Source organism: Phoenix dactylifera, chromosome 1 (genome assembly GCF_009389715.1).
Source record: "Phoenix dactylifera cultivar Barhee BC4 chromosome 1, palm_55x_up_171113_PBpolish2nd_filt_p, whole genome shotgun sequence".
Taxonomy (NCBI): domain Eukaryota; kingdom Viridiplantae; phylum Streptophyta; class Magnoliopsida; order Arecales; family Arecaceae; genus Phoenix; species Phoenix dactylifera.
The window spans coordinates 39,443,523-39,455,891 of record NC_052392.1 but is presented as its reverse complement, the minus strand read 5'-3'; the positions used below and the strand labels follow the sequence as shown (position 1 = coordinate 39,455,891).

At 39.7% G+C, this 12,369-nt stretch overlaps 1 protein-coding gene across 1 annotated transcript; it reads right to left on the bottom strand.

Annotated features, from left to right (window-relative positions):
- Positions 1–8,530: 8,530 nt before the first annotated feature.
- LOC103706070 (LOB domain-containing protein 6-like) lies at positions 8,531–12,369 on the bottom strand. Its single transcript, XM_017842516.3, has 3 exons — positions 11,984–12,369; positions 10,651–11,440; positions 8,531–8,905 (listed from the first exon to the last, which is right to left on the bottom strand). Exon 2 carries the CDS (start codon positions 11,402–11,404, stop codon positions 10,691–10,693), a length of 714 nt encoding a protein of 237 aa, XP_017698005.2. The 5' UTR covers positions 11,405–11,440; positions 11,984–12,369; the 3' UTR covers positions 8,531–8,905; positions 10,651–10,690.

Here is a 12,369-nt window from a genome sequence, read left to right as displayed (position 1 = left end):
TAGTCTTGCTTTGTTTGCCTCTTTGAATTTTAATTTGTAATAATTTCATTTTGATTTTGATACAGACAATTATCATTAGCTATAATTGGCATCGCATAATGTTTGTGCTCCCTTATGGAGATGGAATTTGGCATCCCCGGAGAAATTGGAATTACTTTTCCCCAAAAAAAATTTGAAGCAAGCAAAATTCTCTGAACGTTGTCCATCTGATAATCTTGACCTTTCATCAAGTATTTGAAGCAAATCTACGGCTAGCTTCGTCAACACGTCGCGTTGGTAATGGGATTGGACAGATAGCCCAAAAGGTGCAGTTGCATTATTTAGGGCATGTTTGGGGCCTTGCTATTATCTCCAACAGGATCCACGAGAGACGGGAAGTGCCGGGAAAGGAAGGGACCGAGCAGGAGAGACGCAGGGCCCGATCCCAACCATGGTAGAGTTTTTTTTTCTTAATTCCTGAAGGGAAGGGAACATCCCCAATGATCCCCCCCGCACACACCCTCTCTCTGGCTTCTGCTCCCCCACCACCCCCAAAAAAATACAGATAACAGAGTACTGAAGTCATTATCGATATCTGCAGAAAGTTATTACCGATACGAGGAGTTACTTCGCATATAGTCATTAGCATGGACTTTAGTAGAGTGCTCTAATTCTTGATTTGCGCACTTTTTGATGGTGGATTTTGTGAAACATTTTTGGAGTGGACACGGAACTTTAGTTCAACTTTTTATGCATATTGTTGTTAGAGCAGAAAAAAAGAATGCGTTCCCATATAAGGTATTATCCGCTTTGGGGGCTGATCATCATCGGGCCACTGGCCTAGATCAGGCGTTATATATCCCTCACAGGTTTTTCCTTCAAAAGCCGCCTCCTAACGGAAAGAATTTTTGCCCTTCCATTTAAGGCACAATTCTTTCCGCTATTCAATTGATGTGGGACTAATTTATCTGTTAGATGAGAAAAAGGGGATGCATCCCCACAGGCGGTATTGTCCGCTTTGGGGGCAGATCATCCTCGTGCTAGCGGCTTAGATGGGGCACCATATACCTCTTACGGTTTTGCCCTTCAAAAGACGCCTCCTGAGAGAAGAGGTTTTTGCCCCTCTATTTAAAGCACAATTCTTTCCGCTACTCAACCGGTGTGACACTAAGTCCAAAACCCCCTCCACCCCCAACAATTATTATTATTAATTTTCTCTCTCCAATTTATTCTTCTTGCAGATTTTTTTTCTATTGTTATTGTTGAGAGTGATCCTAAGCTGGTTGATCTCATTCTGCAAGTGATCGTGCCTTTCTACATACTATCAAACAATACGTAGATTTTCTAAGTAGAGAGCATATAGATCCATGTGCAACAGTTTCTTAATCTTTGAGACCAAGAAGCACCTATGAGGGCTCTCTTCTGCATCTAGCAAGATAGAACAATTGGATGCAGCCTAGGGCACTGAAATTGCCCTTAAAGTAACAAGAGCCTTGTCCTTTCCTAAGGGTCAATGCTCCATAGACCACAATGAATCCATTGGCCAGCACTCTCTTCCTCTCCTTAAGTACTGATTGGATAGAATAGAAGTGCGTCTTCTGTTAAGAACAAAGATAATAATTAATCAGCATGGCTTTCCGCAAAATCCTCATCTTTTTTCTTTTCTTTTCTTTTCTTTTTCTTTATTTTTTCTTTTTTTGTTTGGTGGAAATAATGGTGGGAACACCAGCTATGTATTTGAGTTCAAGCTTGGAACCTCTCTATTGGTTTATTCTTTTTTTGTTGAGTAATTTATGTTCCTATATTTATTATGGTCTTGATAGAGTTTGATGCGCATTGCTTAACTGCTATTTAATCTGGGGAAGTCCTGTGAGGACACTGATCTCTAGCTCGAAGGTCAAGCCCTCAACCACCGAGCTACATGCAATACACATTTTTATCTTATATAAGGAATTTGTTTTACTTATTTACATATATTTGGATCATTCATTTGATATAAATTATAATATTTCATATTTTAATTATTATTTTTTATTAAAAATTCTTTTCTCTTTGATAAAAGTGAAAAATGAACATATGTTATTTTATTCTTTATGATATTTTTAAAATTTTATTGTTAAAATAGTTAAAATTAACTCCAATATACTTCTATTCATATATAATTTTTCTTACAAGCTTTCTATGAATAGATAGTCATGATTATTTTATTTATTCTATAATTAGAAGGTAATAATGATATTTGATAAAAATAACGATATTTTATATATATGCTTTATCTTAAATAATTTTTATTATCAATATTTTAAATAAAAATCTAATTGAATTAGCAACCTAGCTAGATTCTTGACTAGGTCAGTCTCCATGTCAATTTAGGAGCTATACTTTAAATCCTTATTAGTTTCCATCCTTTATGATTATATAATTAATATCAGTTTTCATCACTAAATTTTGCTAAAACTTCGGTTTATATTCAAAGAATATTCGGCTTATGTTTTATATTAGGATAGAAAAAAAAGTATAAATAACGTCTAACTTATTTTGGCATCTGTTAAGAACAGACATCCAGTTAAAACCTTACTGTTTGTAGTGCAACCTGGTGCAATCAAGGAATAATTATCAAGTTTAAATAAAAAAAAAGAATAAGTATCAAGACTCTCTTAGAGTCGCAAAGAGTTTAGATGAAAGAACAAGATGATAACTTTTGATATGAGAATGTTGCGTTTATCACAAAGGAACAAATATGTTAAATCAAAAGGAGGTCCAATAAAGGTGTCTATTCATGAAATAATTAATTAAATACCACTTCATCTGTAACATAGTAAATGTAGGACCAGCAAAAAGTAACGTATGCAGATGAAATGTGGATTTCATAATAAAGGCCATGGCTAATGCTATTATACGTTTTTCCCCTCAAAAGAAAAATGTTGTTATTTATCTTAAATTGCACCATATTCTCTATAATATGAACACGATGGCTATGCCATCATTTTACTCAAAAAAAATATATCATTATTTTTTTTTGAATTTAAATTCATGGTTCTTTCTTCTTTTTCTTTTGATAAAAAATTCATGGTCTCAATGTCGCGAAAGTCTAAAATCTAATTAAGGTAACCGTATTTTGGTAGATCATATGCTTCATGGTGTGTATGTGTTAATCGATGGCGGTTTCTCTAAACTAGATTGACTTATGTTAATATACATCAGAAGAATTAGAGTGAAAAAATAGGTAGAGCATAGCTAAGTTATTTAGTACTTCAATGCCATAATTAAGTATAATAAAAAAGCGCCGCTTTAAGACTTATGACATGCCATCTACTTTGAGAACTAATACTTGATATAATTTAGAATAATCCTCAAAGATGGAGAATTAACCTGTACCTCGGAGTCCTTCCATCAATCCTCAAGGTTGGTGAATTCCACATGCTCTAGCCATAATTTTTTTCCCCTTGAAACAAAATTAATTATCTTGGTCTCCAAAGGCTCACTTGAAACCTTTAGATAGATCGCACGTGTTCGAATTTGAGAGATCTATTTGCTTAATTTCCAAGAACAGGATATACTCTTGAAGGATTCATGGTTGCACTTCCCTAAATAAATAAAATTCCATCTAGCTTTGCCAAGGTAAGGAAGATGTTCAGGTCAGTGGAAGTGATAAATTCTTGTTCAACTTCTCTAGATCCTTAGCTCTCAATCTTTAATTCATGCAACTACATTAAAAGCCTCTTGGGCTTTTACAAGAGAGTGAATTGTAACACTGAAGTCCGCTTCGATCGTCTCTCCACATCAATAGATCCATGTGCAAACATCAAAACCCATGCAAAGCATAGACTCAACGTAAGCAGGTAGTCCTTATCTTGAACTGAAACCAAGGTTAGTCCCTTTCCCAGCATTCTCTTCAAGGCCAGTGTTAATATCAACCTATATCTTTATTCATCTATTCCCAATGTTGCATTGAGATTTCCTACGCTTAGAGCCCCTTGACTTCAAGGTTGTGCAGGAACTACTCGAATAAATAAAGAGTCCCACCACATGCACGAGCCACAGACCTCTCACTCTCTCTCAGCCTTCAATGTCTTCAATGGGCACGAGACAGAAAGGAGTGTATTTAGGGAGCATGATACGGGGTGCAATGGTGTTCTCTCCTTTTCTTTGCTCATCGTTTCCTTCCCCTCAACATTTCCTCCCCCTCCTCTCACTCTCCATTGCTGGGAAAGCGTGCAACTCGCAAGACTCCAAGAAGGAACAGTCAAAATAAAGCCCATGGTCTTGGCGCTTTCCCATAAATGCCTCCATCCCCCACCATTCAATACACCCCCTCCTCCCTCTCATCTCTCTCTCTTTCTCACTCTCACTCTCACACACACACGCATTTTTAAAACAGTATTGATCACAGCTATCTATGCGCATACCTCTGTTCCCTCCTATGGACATTTAAATTGTTCTCTTTGTAGGGATCAGAGTCCATTACTTTACTCTGGACCGCTCTTCCTCGTGGGGACTGGAGTTGATTTGTCTCTCTTTCTTCCTTCTCTCTTGAGGCCTTAAATGCCTCTCTTTTCCCACCTACACATACACCCGAGCGCGTGGGGGTGTCGGAATATCCCCCGACCCTCGAAGCCGTCCCTCGCAAATACCACCACACATACTTCCCAACTCCAAAAACAAAAACCCACCCACGCCGCGGGAGCCGTGCGGGAACTTTGAAACGTTGGAGCCGCGCTTCTCTTCTTTATTTCTCCCATTAATGGCCCATGAAGCTACCCATCCATGCACGTGGGTGTCCGTCGTGGCCCTCCAATCAGGGCCGTACGCTGCATGTGCCTGATTAGACGCATCGTGGGTCGAGGAGGGGCGGCTTTGACTTGGGCCGTGCTCTTCTTTCCTGGTGGGTGGAGCCCACGGATCGCTAGCTCCTGTCATGCATCTAGTTCACACCCCTCTTTTTTTTTTATTATTTTTTATTTGATAAATCAAATATACCGCACCATCCTTGTATAGATATATTTAGAAAATAAAAATAAAAGACTCAAAAATTGAGCCGAAACGTCTGTTATGGAATCCCATAATATAATTCTAATATAGTTGGCCACATGAACCACCATCCAATCAATTATACTATTAGCTTCTCAGAAAGTCCATCATTCGCCAGCAATCACAGAAGAATGAGATTTGATTCTGCAGATAACGAAGTTATGCTCTAAATGAATGTGGGAAGCTCTTAAGTTTCTATAGCATGAGTCAGGTCTTTCCATGCAATTTTTTGGATGCATATGCATATACATATATGCCCAACTCAATGAGGGCATGTACCAAGGGTCAAGTAAACTAGAACTGTGAAAAAGCTACAGTTGGCCAGCTTCTGTTTGGATCCGTTACCCCCATAAGAAAGTTAAAATTCTAATATTATTTCTTATTAAGTTATGAAAAGGGGGAAAATATTGGACATCTTCTCCATTAGCATTTTGACTTTCTTGTGTATAAAATCCACCAAAGCTCGTACCAATATATATATGATATGTTGCATATATCTTAATTCGACTGTAAATTCATAAATGAAAATTTATGACACTTAAAGGTTTCTTTCTTTCATTCAAAACAGTGGATGATCCACCGTGCTTTTCATTGACAAATGAATTATGCATAATATCGATCTTATGTTATATTAATGGTTCAATTATATCTAAACATGGAGGAAAGCAGAAAATTGAGAGCAGTGTTAATGGATCCAAGATTACTTCACAATTGCCTACTCACTGAGCTAAGTTATTGAGACGTGTGTGAGCAATAGCATAAGCATCGAAATGAACAAATTAATAGGCTTGGCACTATGGCACTCCAACTTGAGCTCGTGACTTTTGACCCGGAGCATCACTAGAAAGACTAGCAAAAATATGTGAGGTGCTCTTCTTGTTACAATAGACTGAGAGCATATAGTATGAGCCAAAATGGTGATGCCTTCATGAGTCCAACCAGCAGAATTCTTTAACGAATGTAAGGAACATAAACTATTCAATTTGACTTCCACATTTCTCCAGAAGAGTAAAACTAACTCGGTACCATTTTTGTTTTGCTAAACATTCTGCAGTCAACACATGCGCGACCAAAGTCCTGTAAAATAATGTTGTGAACATAGCATCATGTGGAGAAGAAAAAGGAGTTATCAAAGTGAGCAGTGGCATAAAAAAAATCTTGAACATCTTTACTATCAGTTGTTCAAGCCAACTTAGACCGGACCATGCCGATTTGATTCGCAAGTTCCATGCAAAGAGCAAAAACTTTTTTGGTTTCGAAAAAAAAAAAAACTAAAATATTTTTTCTAAAGACCTGTTGCCTAAATATATGATATCTAAAAAAATAGTTTTTACATGTTTGATTGACTATGAAAAAGTGGCATAATATAAAATTTTTTATATTTAATTAAATATTTTTTTTGAAAAAATTATGTGAAATACTTATTATACTTTTAATAAAAAAATCTATTGAAAACTTAAAGACATTTTTAAATATATATATGTATATACATATATCTTAATTTCCAAGCAGTGGTAATTAATTTTTTTATATTTTATATAAATTTTTTCATAGAATATAAATATTTTTTTTTTCAGCTCTCTCTCTCGTATCTTTTTTTATAATATTTTCATCTCTTTTGTCTCTGTGAATCAAATGAGCTCTAAAGCCACCAAGGTGGTAGCCTGGTGGTAAGGGGGCTTGAACTCCATCCAAGTTGTTCGGGTTCAAAACGTGCGGGCGTCGATTAAATCAGGGAACCGCATACCTCACGCTCGGATGGCTCTGTATGGATATACTTTCCTTCCATCAGTACTCAGGTGGTACTGTGGTGACGTACTCACATGTGGATGGCCCAATAGGATTTTCCACGAATTGGGAAGGGCACATGAAAACTTGTAATCCACAACGAATATTTTCTGGTGGAAGGGGGCCAGTTGTAGGTGGTTCTGCCCCTCCCTCTCCCCTCCAATTTTTTTACCAAAAAAGAAAATCTAAAAAGTTATGTACAAAAGTACGGAAACAGCGAGCACCATACATGGATATATGGGTGAACAGGCACGTTTATATCCCCCGTGTGGTCCCACCTGAGTCGGGAAGGGCAGAACGAGGGGTGCAGCAGGAGACGTGAGCAGGTGGGCATGCATTTAAGGATGGGATCATCATTGCTTGGGTACATCAGCTTTGACTATCTTTTGCATGTGTGCATATCTCTAGAGACATAAAGAGAGAAACAAGTGTTCTCTCTCCCAAGTCTCAGCTTTTCTTTGGATTTTTGCTAGCTGGCGGAGATTGGTGACGGTAAGAATGCTGTATGACATTAACTTTCTCTGCAGAACGGCATTTTGGGAAGGCTTCATGGCTCCCTTTATCCATGGCTCTCTCTCCCTCTCTCTTTCAAAGTCCTTGTGAAATGTCTCCTGCTCTCCTCTGAGAAATGCCTTCTGCCTCCTCAAATCCCCAACTGATCTCCCTACTCGTGTCACTTTTCCATCACTCCACAAAGTCACGAGAGAGCGAGCCAAAAAAAAAAGAGGTGAATCGTAAACTCATTCGCAGGGGGGGGGGGGGGTTTAGAGACTTGAGCAGAAATGGGCGACCGCCAACTCAAGAGGAATCATTATAAAACCTCTCATGCTTCCCATAAATGTTTTCAGCTTCAACTCACCGTACTAAACTTTTGGGCTTCCCTCAAATGCTTCTCAGTCTCCATCACAATTGAATCGGTCAATATATTCATTCCATGTACCTTTGTCTTTGGAAATTGACCACCAATATGGACTGTGGTTGACCTAGCCATATGATGGTGATCGGTGGTGACTGAGACCTAGCTTTCTTATTGACAAGCAGCAAGACAATATCTTCTAAAGGCCGTCAGAATTTAATGGGCACAGAACTAATGTAAGATTTGATAATGATGGGAAAACTGATGTCTGCCGAAGGAAAGGTATCATCACATCGACCCTATTATAGATTTCCCAACCATCCTTGCCCATATAATACATTCTGTATGGAAATCTTCTTTCCATGGGATAAGCATTCCTTGACTCAACCACATGATGGTTGTCATGAGACCTACCTTTCTTATTGACAAGCCTCGAGCCAATATCTTCTCATGACCATCAGAATTTTATGGGTACAGAGCTATGGAAGGTTTGATAATGATGGGAAAACTGATATCCACCTAAAGAAAGGTATCATATGATGGATGTTTATAATTCTATTGTCAGCACTTTGATCCTACCCAAGATTCCACAACCATCCTTGCCAATAGAATACATTCTTGCATATATGGAAATCTTTTTGAGTGATAAGCATTCCATGCGTGGTTTATTCATCATGGAAATAGCACCCAAATATTCCAACAGATCTACAATTTGTTATAAGATGCAAGAAGAAAGAAGAAATCCAATCCACCAAAACAATGCATTAAAAGTGGTGGATATGATTCCAAAACAAACAGCTCCAGGTGGGTCCCTTCTGCAGTCAAGACAATATATGTGAGCTAATGGTAAATTTTGGGTCAAAGTGGTAGATTTTCTTCCCCCCCAACAAAAGCAATTCTTCTTTCTTCTTTGCATCTAGAACAATTTGAAAATAACTTACAAAATTCTGTTAGCAGGTAATAAAAATCATTACAACAGAAAAGGGTAAAGGAGTTCAAATAAGAAAGCCACGTATCCAAGGGAGGAAAACAGCAACTAGGACTGCCACTATAACAAGCACTGGGAATACAAATTGTCCAACTCGCTAGATCAAGAAGACAGGATAAAATAAACAGCACTGAGAGAAAACAAGAGGGAAAAAGAAAAATCTATTTTCTGTAAATGTATTGAAACCAAAATCCAGGCCTCTTTGTCAATTCTAACTCTCTCTCAGTTTCATCAGCAAGGATCCATCCTTCCAAGTCCTATACCTGCAGCTCAACAATATACATAAACTTAAGTTTTAGATTTTCTGAACACAAATCCAAATAATGCAATTTTGCAAGATGCTTTTCTGGAAGGATTTTTTTTTACACTAGTTTCTGTCAATGAAACTGTGATCCAAAAGTGTAACCTGATGAAATTTTCAACAAAAAACTTTGATGTCAACAACACAATATATGGTTGTGATCAGGCATGGCATGTACTCACATGCACCCCATGCCAAAGCCATAACAAATTTGTCTTCATTGTGGAAGAAACGAGAAGCTGGAAGAAGTATTTTTAATAGTAGAATTTCCATTATATTTCCAAAATAAACATTCTTCTTTTTTGTTTTTTGGGAAAACAAGTGAGATCGTGGAAATATACGTCGAAATTAATAACGAGCTTCTCTTTGGAGCATAATATATATCTATTTGGAATAGAGGCAGAAATTAAGAGCCACCAGTTAACTTAAAATGAAATATATATCTTATTATAACAAAAACTAGCCGACCATTCAATTTTTAAGCCATTGATTCTGAAAAGTTCTCTACGACGAAAGGCCAATCCACCTTAAACTCCTTCCTTCAACACACAGTTATGTTATCTGGTCCTATAGTGTGAATGCCAATATCCTAGTTAGGTAGCAGCATAATTTACTCCCAACTTCTCCAAGCAATAGCTTTATGATTCAGATTCTCTTTCCTTACAGTAGCAAATTAAGGATTCTTCAAAATTTTAACTAAAATTTCATCATGCTATCATTCTTCTATGCATTTGAAACATTATCATGACTGGATACTTCTAATTGCTCGCTAGTTTAATATAAGAGCATGTCAGAGAATGCCAATTCCTTCCTCTTGTACTAACAACTGCCGACTTCCTTTTACCTGCATAACTTAAGATTCTCAAGATGCTCTATATTTTACATGGTTAAGATCAAAGCAGGAACGTGGGAAGATATAAAAATATCTCGTCAATCTTGTAAGAGAAGCGAAAGATTATTAGCAGCTAGAGGAGTTTGAAGCACAGAACTCTCCATCTCTACGGTGCTCTAGAATCGGCTAACCATGTTATCCAAAATGACCTTCATCTCTTAAAGCGTAACCATTCAAAGATAACTGGCAGATATGTCAAACTTAAAGAATGAAATAGACAAATCATCGTCATTAACTCGCACTATGTACGTAGTATGAATTACTCGATGCAGATTAATTCCAGATTATCTACAATGATTTTTATCTACCAGACTGAGTTCGATCAGGTCTTAGATAATTACATAGAACAGTGCATGGCTACACTACTTCTCCCAATGTATTTGACCTACTTAATTGAAACCCACCACCTCATATTTGAGCCAAAGTAGCTAGTAACTTGTCACAAATTCGTGATAACTGCTAAAATTCCGCTCTATTTCTCTTCTTATCAGTTATGAAACTAACATTACATGTAATTATATCATCTCATCACTATAAGCAATGCCCTACCAGCCTACCAACTTCGTACTCTCCTAGGAAATTATACATGTATATATATATATATATAGTTTGGCTACTTTTACATATACGAGTACTGTTACGATATCATGCAGCTAATTACTCTCAAGCTATTACTTTTGATTGCTAATGTCAAGCTATTACTTTTGACTGCTAATGCAGAAGAACTACCCTTGACACTAAAATCAAATAGAAGCATACTGTTATCATAGAAGGGGAAGCAGTGAGAAAATAAGGGTGGTAAAATATATAGAGACCTGCAAGGACATCTACGACGACGGCCGGACGCTCGGCCGCTCATCCTTGCCCGGCCGAACTTGGCTTCATGAACTGCCCACCCAACGGCCCTATGCTCGCAGCTGACGCATTCAGGGCGGCGACAAGTCCTGCTGCATCATACGCTCCATTCGCACCCAATCTCGCCACCAGCTCGCCGTCATAATTCCTCATCATCAAGTGGTGGTTGGGACGGGGGTCCCGGGCATTTCCCGCCGGGAAGAGCTGCTCCCGGCCGAACCCGATCCCGCCCACCCCGATTTGGTGATCGGCACTAACGTAGCCATGCACGCCGGCGCTCGGCAGCCCGCCGCTGAAATTGGGGGCGGATGAGCCAGCGGCGGACTTGTACTTGGAGAGCTCGGACTTGGCGCAGGAGAGGTCCATCTGTAGCTGGCGGAGCTGGTGCTGGAGGATGGAGATGACGCCGACGCAGCCATAGACGGGGTCCCGGAGGCGCATGTCGGCCTCGTAGGCGAGCGAGTTGACGGCATCCTCCCGCTGGTACGGGTGCAGCTCGTTGAGCAGCTTCGTGACGTTGCTCGCGCCGAAGACGCGGTGCACGTGCACGAACTTCTGCGGCTGGTCCGGCGGGAAGTAGGGCGCGAAGACGCAGTCCGGCTGGCACTTGCGGCGGAGGAACTTGCAGGCCGCGCATGGCGAGCTGGCCGACGCGGCCGTCGAAGATGATGCCGCAGCCGATGACGCCGGGACCGGGGCTGACGACGACGCCATCACCAACTATCCCTTCCGATCTCTTCGCTCGAATACCTTTTCATTACATGATCGATATATATGAACGAAAGAAAGAAAGGAAATCGGTATAAATATGGCAAGAAGAGAGAGGGAAGGTTTGGTGGTGAAACGATACGTGATCGTTTAGAATATGGGATGAGAAAAAGGGAATAAAAAGAAAAAGATTTCGATCCTGGAATTTGTTTTGCCGACAAATCCCACGATCCAACTGTAAAGATAAAAAAATCTTATAATTGGAAAGGATGAGCAGAGAACAGAGGCGTCCAGCGTTCTTCTCAAATCTACCATCTGCAACTTATTCTATTTTATTTTATTGAGGTTTTCGAGAAGGAGAGAGCGACCAGGAGTGGGACGCGTTGATCGATCTCCTATGAGTAATTTATTAATGATTTTTTTTAAGCAATAACGAGAGATGTAAATAAATATCTAGCATGGGCATTTTTCTTGGAGTCGATGGTTGGAAAAGAGAGAAAGAGAGAAGCGAGAAAGGGCGGCTATCGGATCCGACGGCGACGGCGACGGCGACGGCGACGGCGCGGTTAAAAAGAGAAAGCTCACCTTTTTATTCTTTCTTGTTTGGCCGGGTCCCGCCCTCCGCTCTTCGCTGCGCCTCCTTTTCGCCTCCCTCTCTTTTATCTCCGAGTAAGCGAGGGCTGCACTAGATTCGATTGGATTAAAGCCAAAGCCAGCGGAAGGGAGGGGATTTGGGAGTGGGACGGGGAGAGAGAGAGAGGGAGAGATAAAAGAGGGGGAGCGAGGCGAGAGATAAGCGGAGGCGAAGCACAGAAAGATGGTGGAGGGGAGATGGAAAGGCGAAAAATAGGAGGAGGAGGAGGAGAGAGAGAGAAGGAAATGGATGTATATGTGTTTGTTTTAGTCACGCGAGACGGGAGCAAGAGAGAACACGGCGGTGGGAGAGAGAGCTGGTTTCTCCTTCTCCCCTC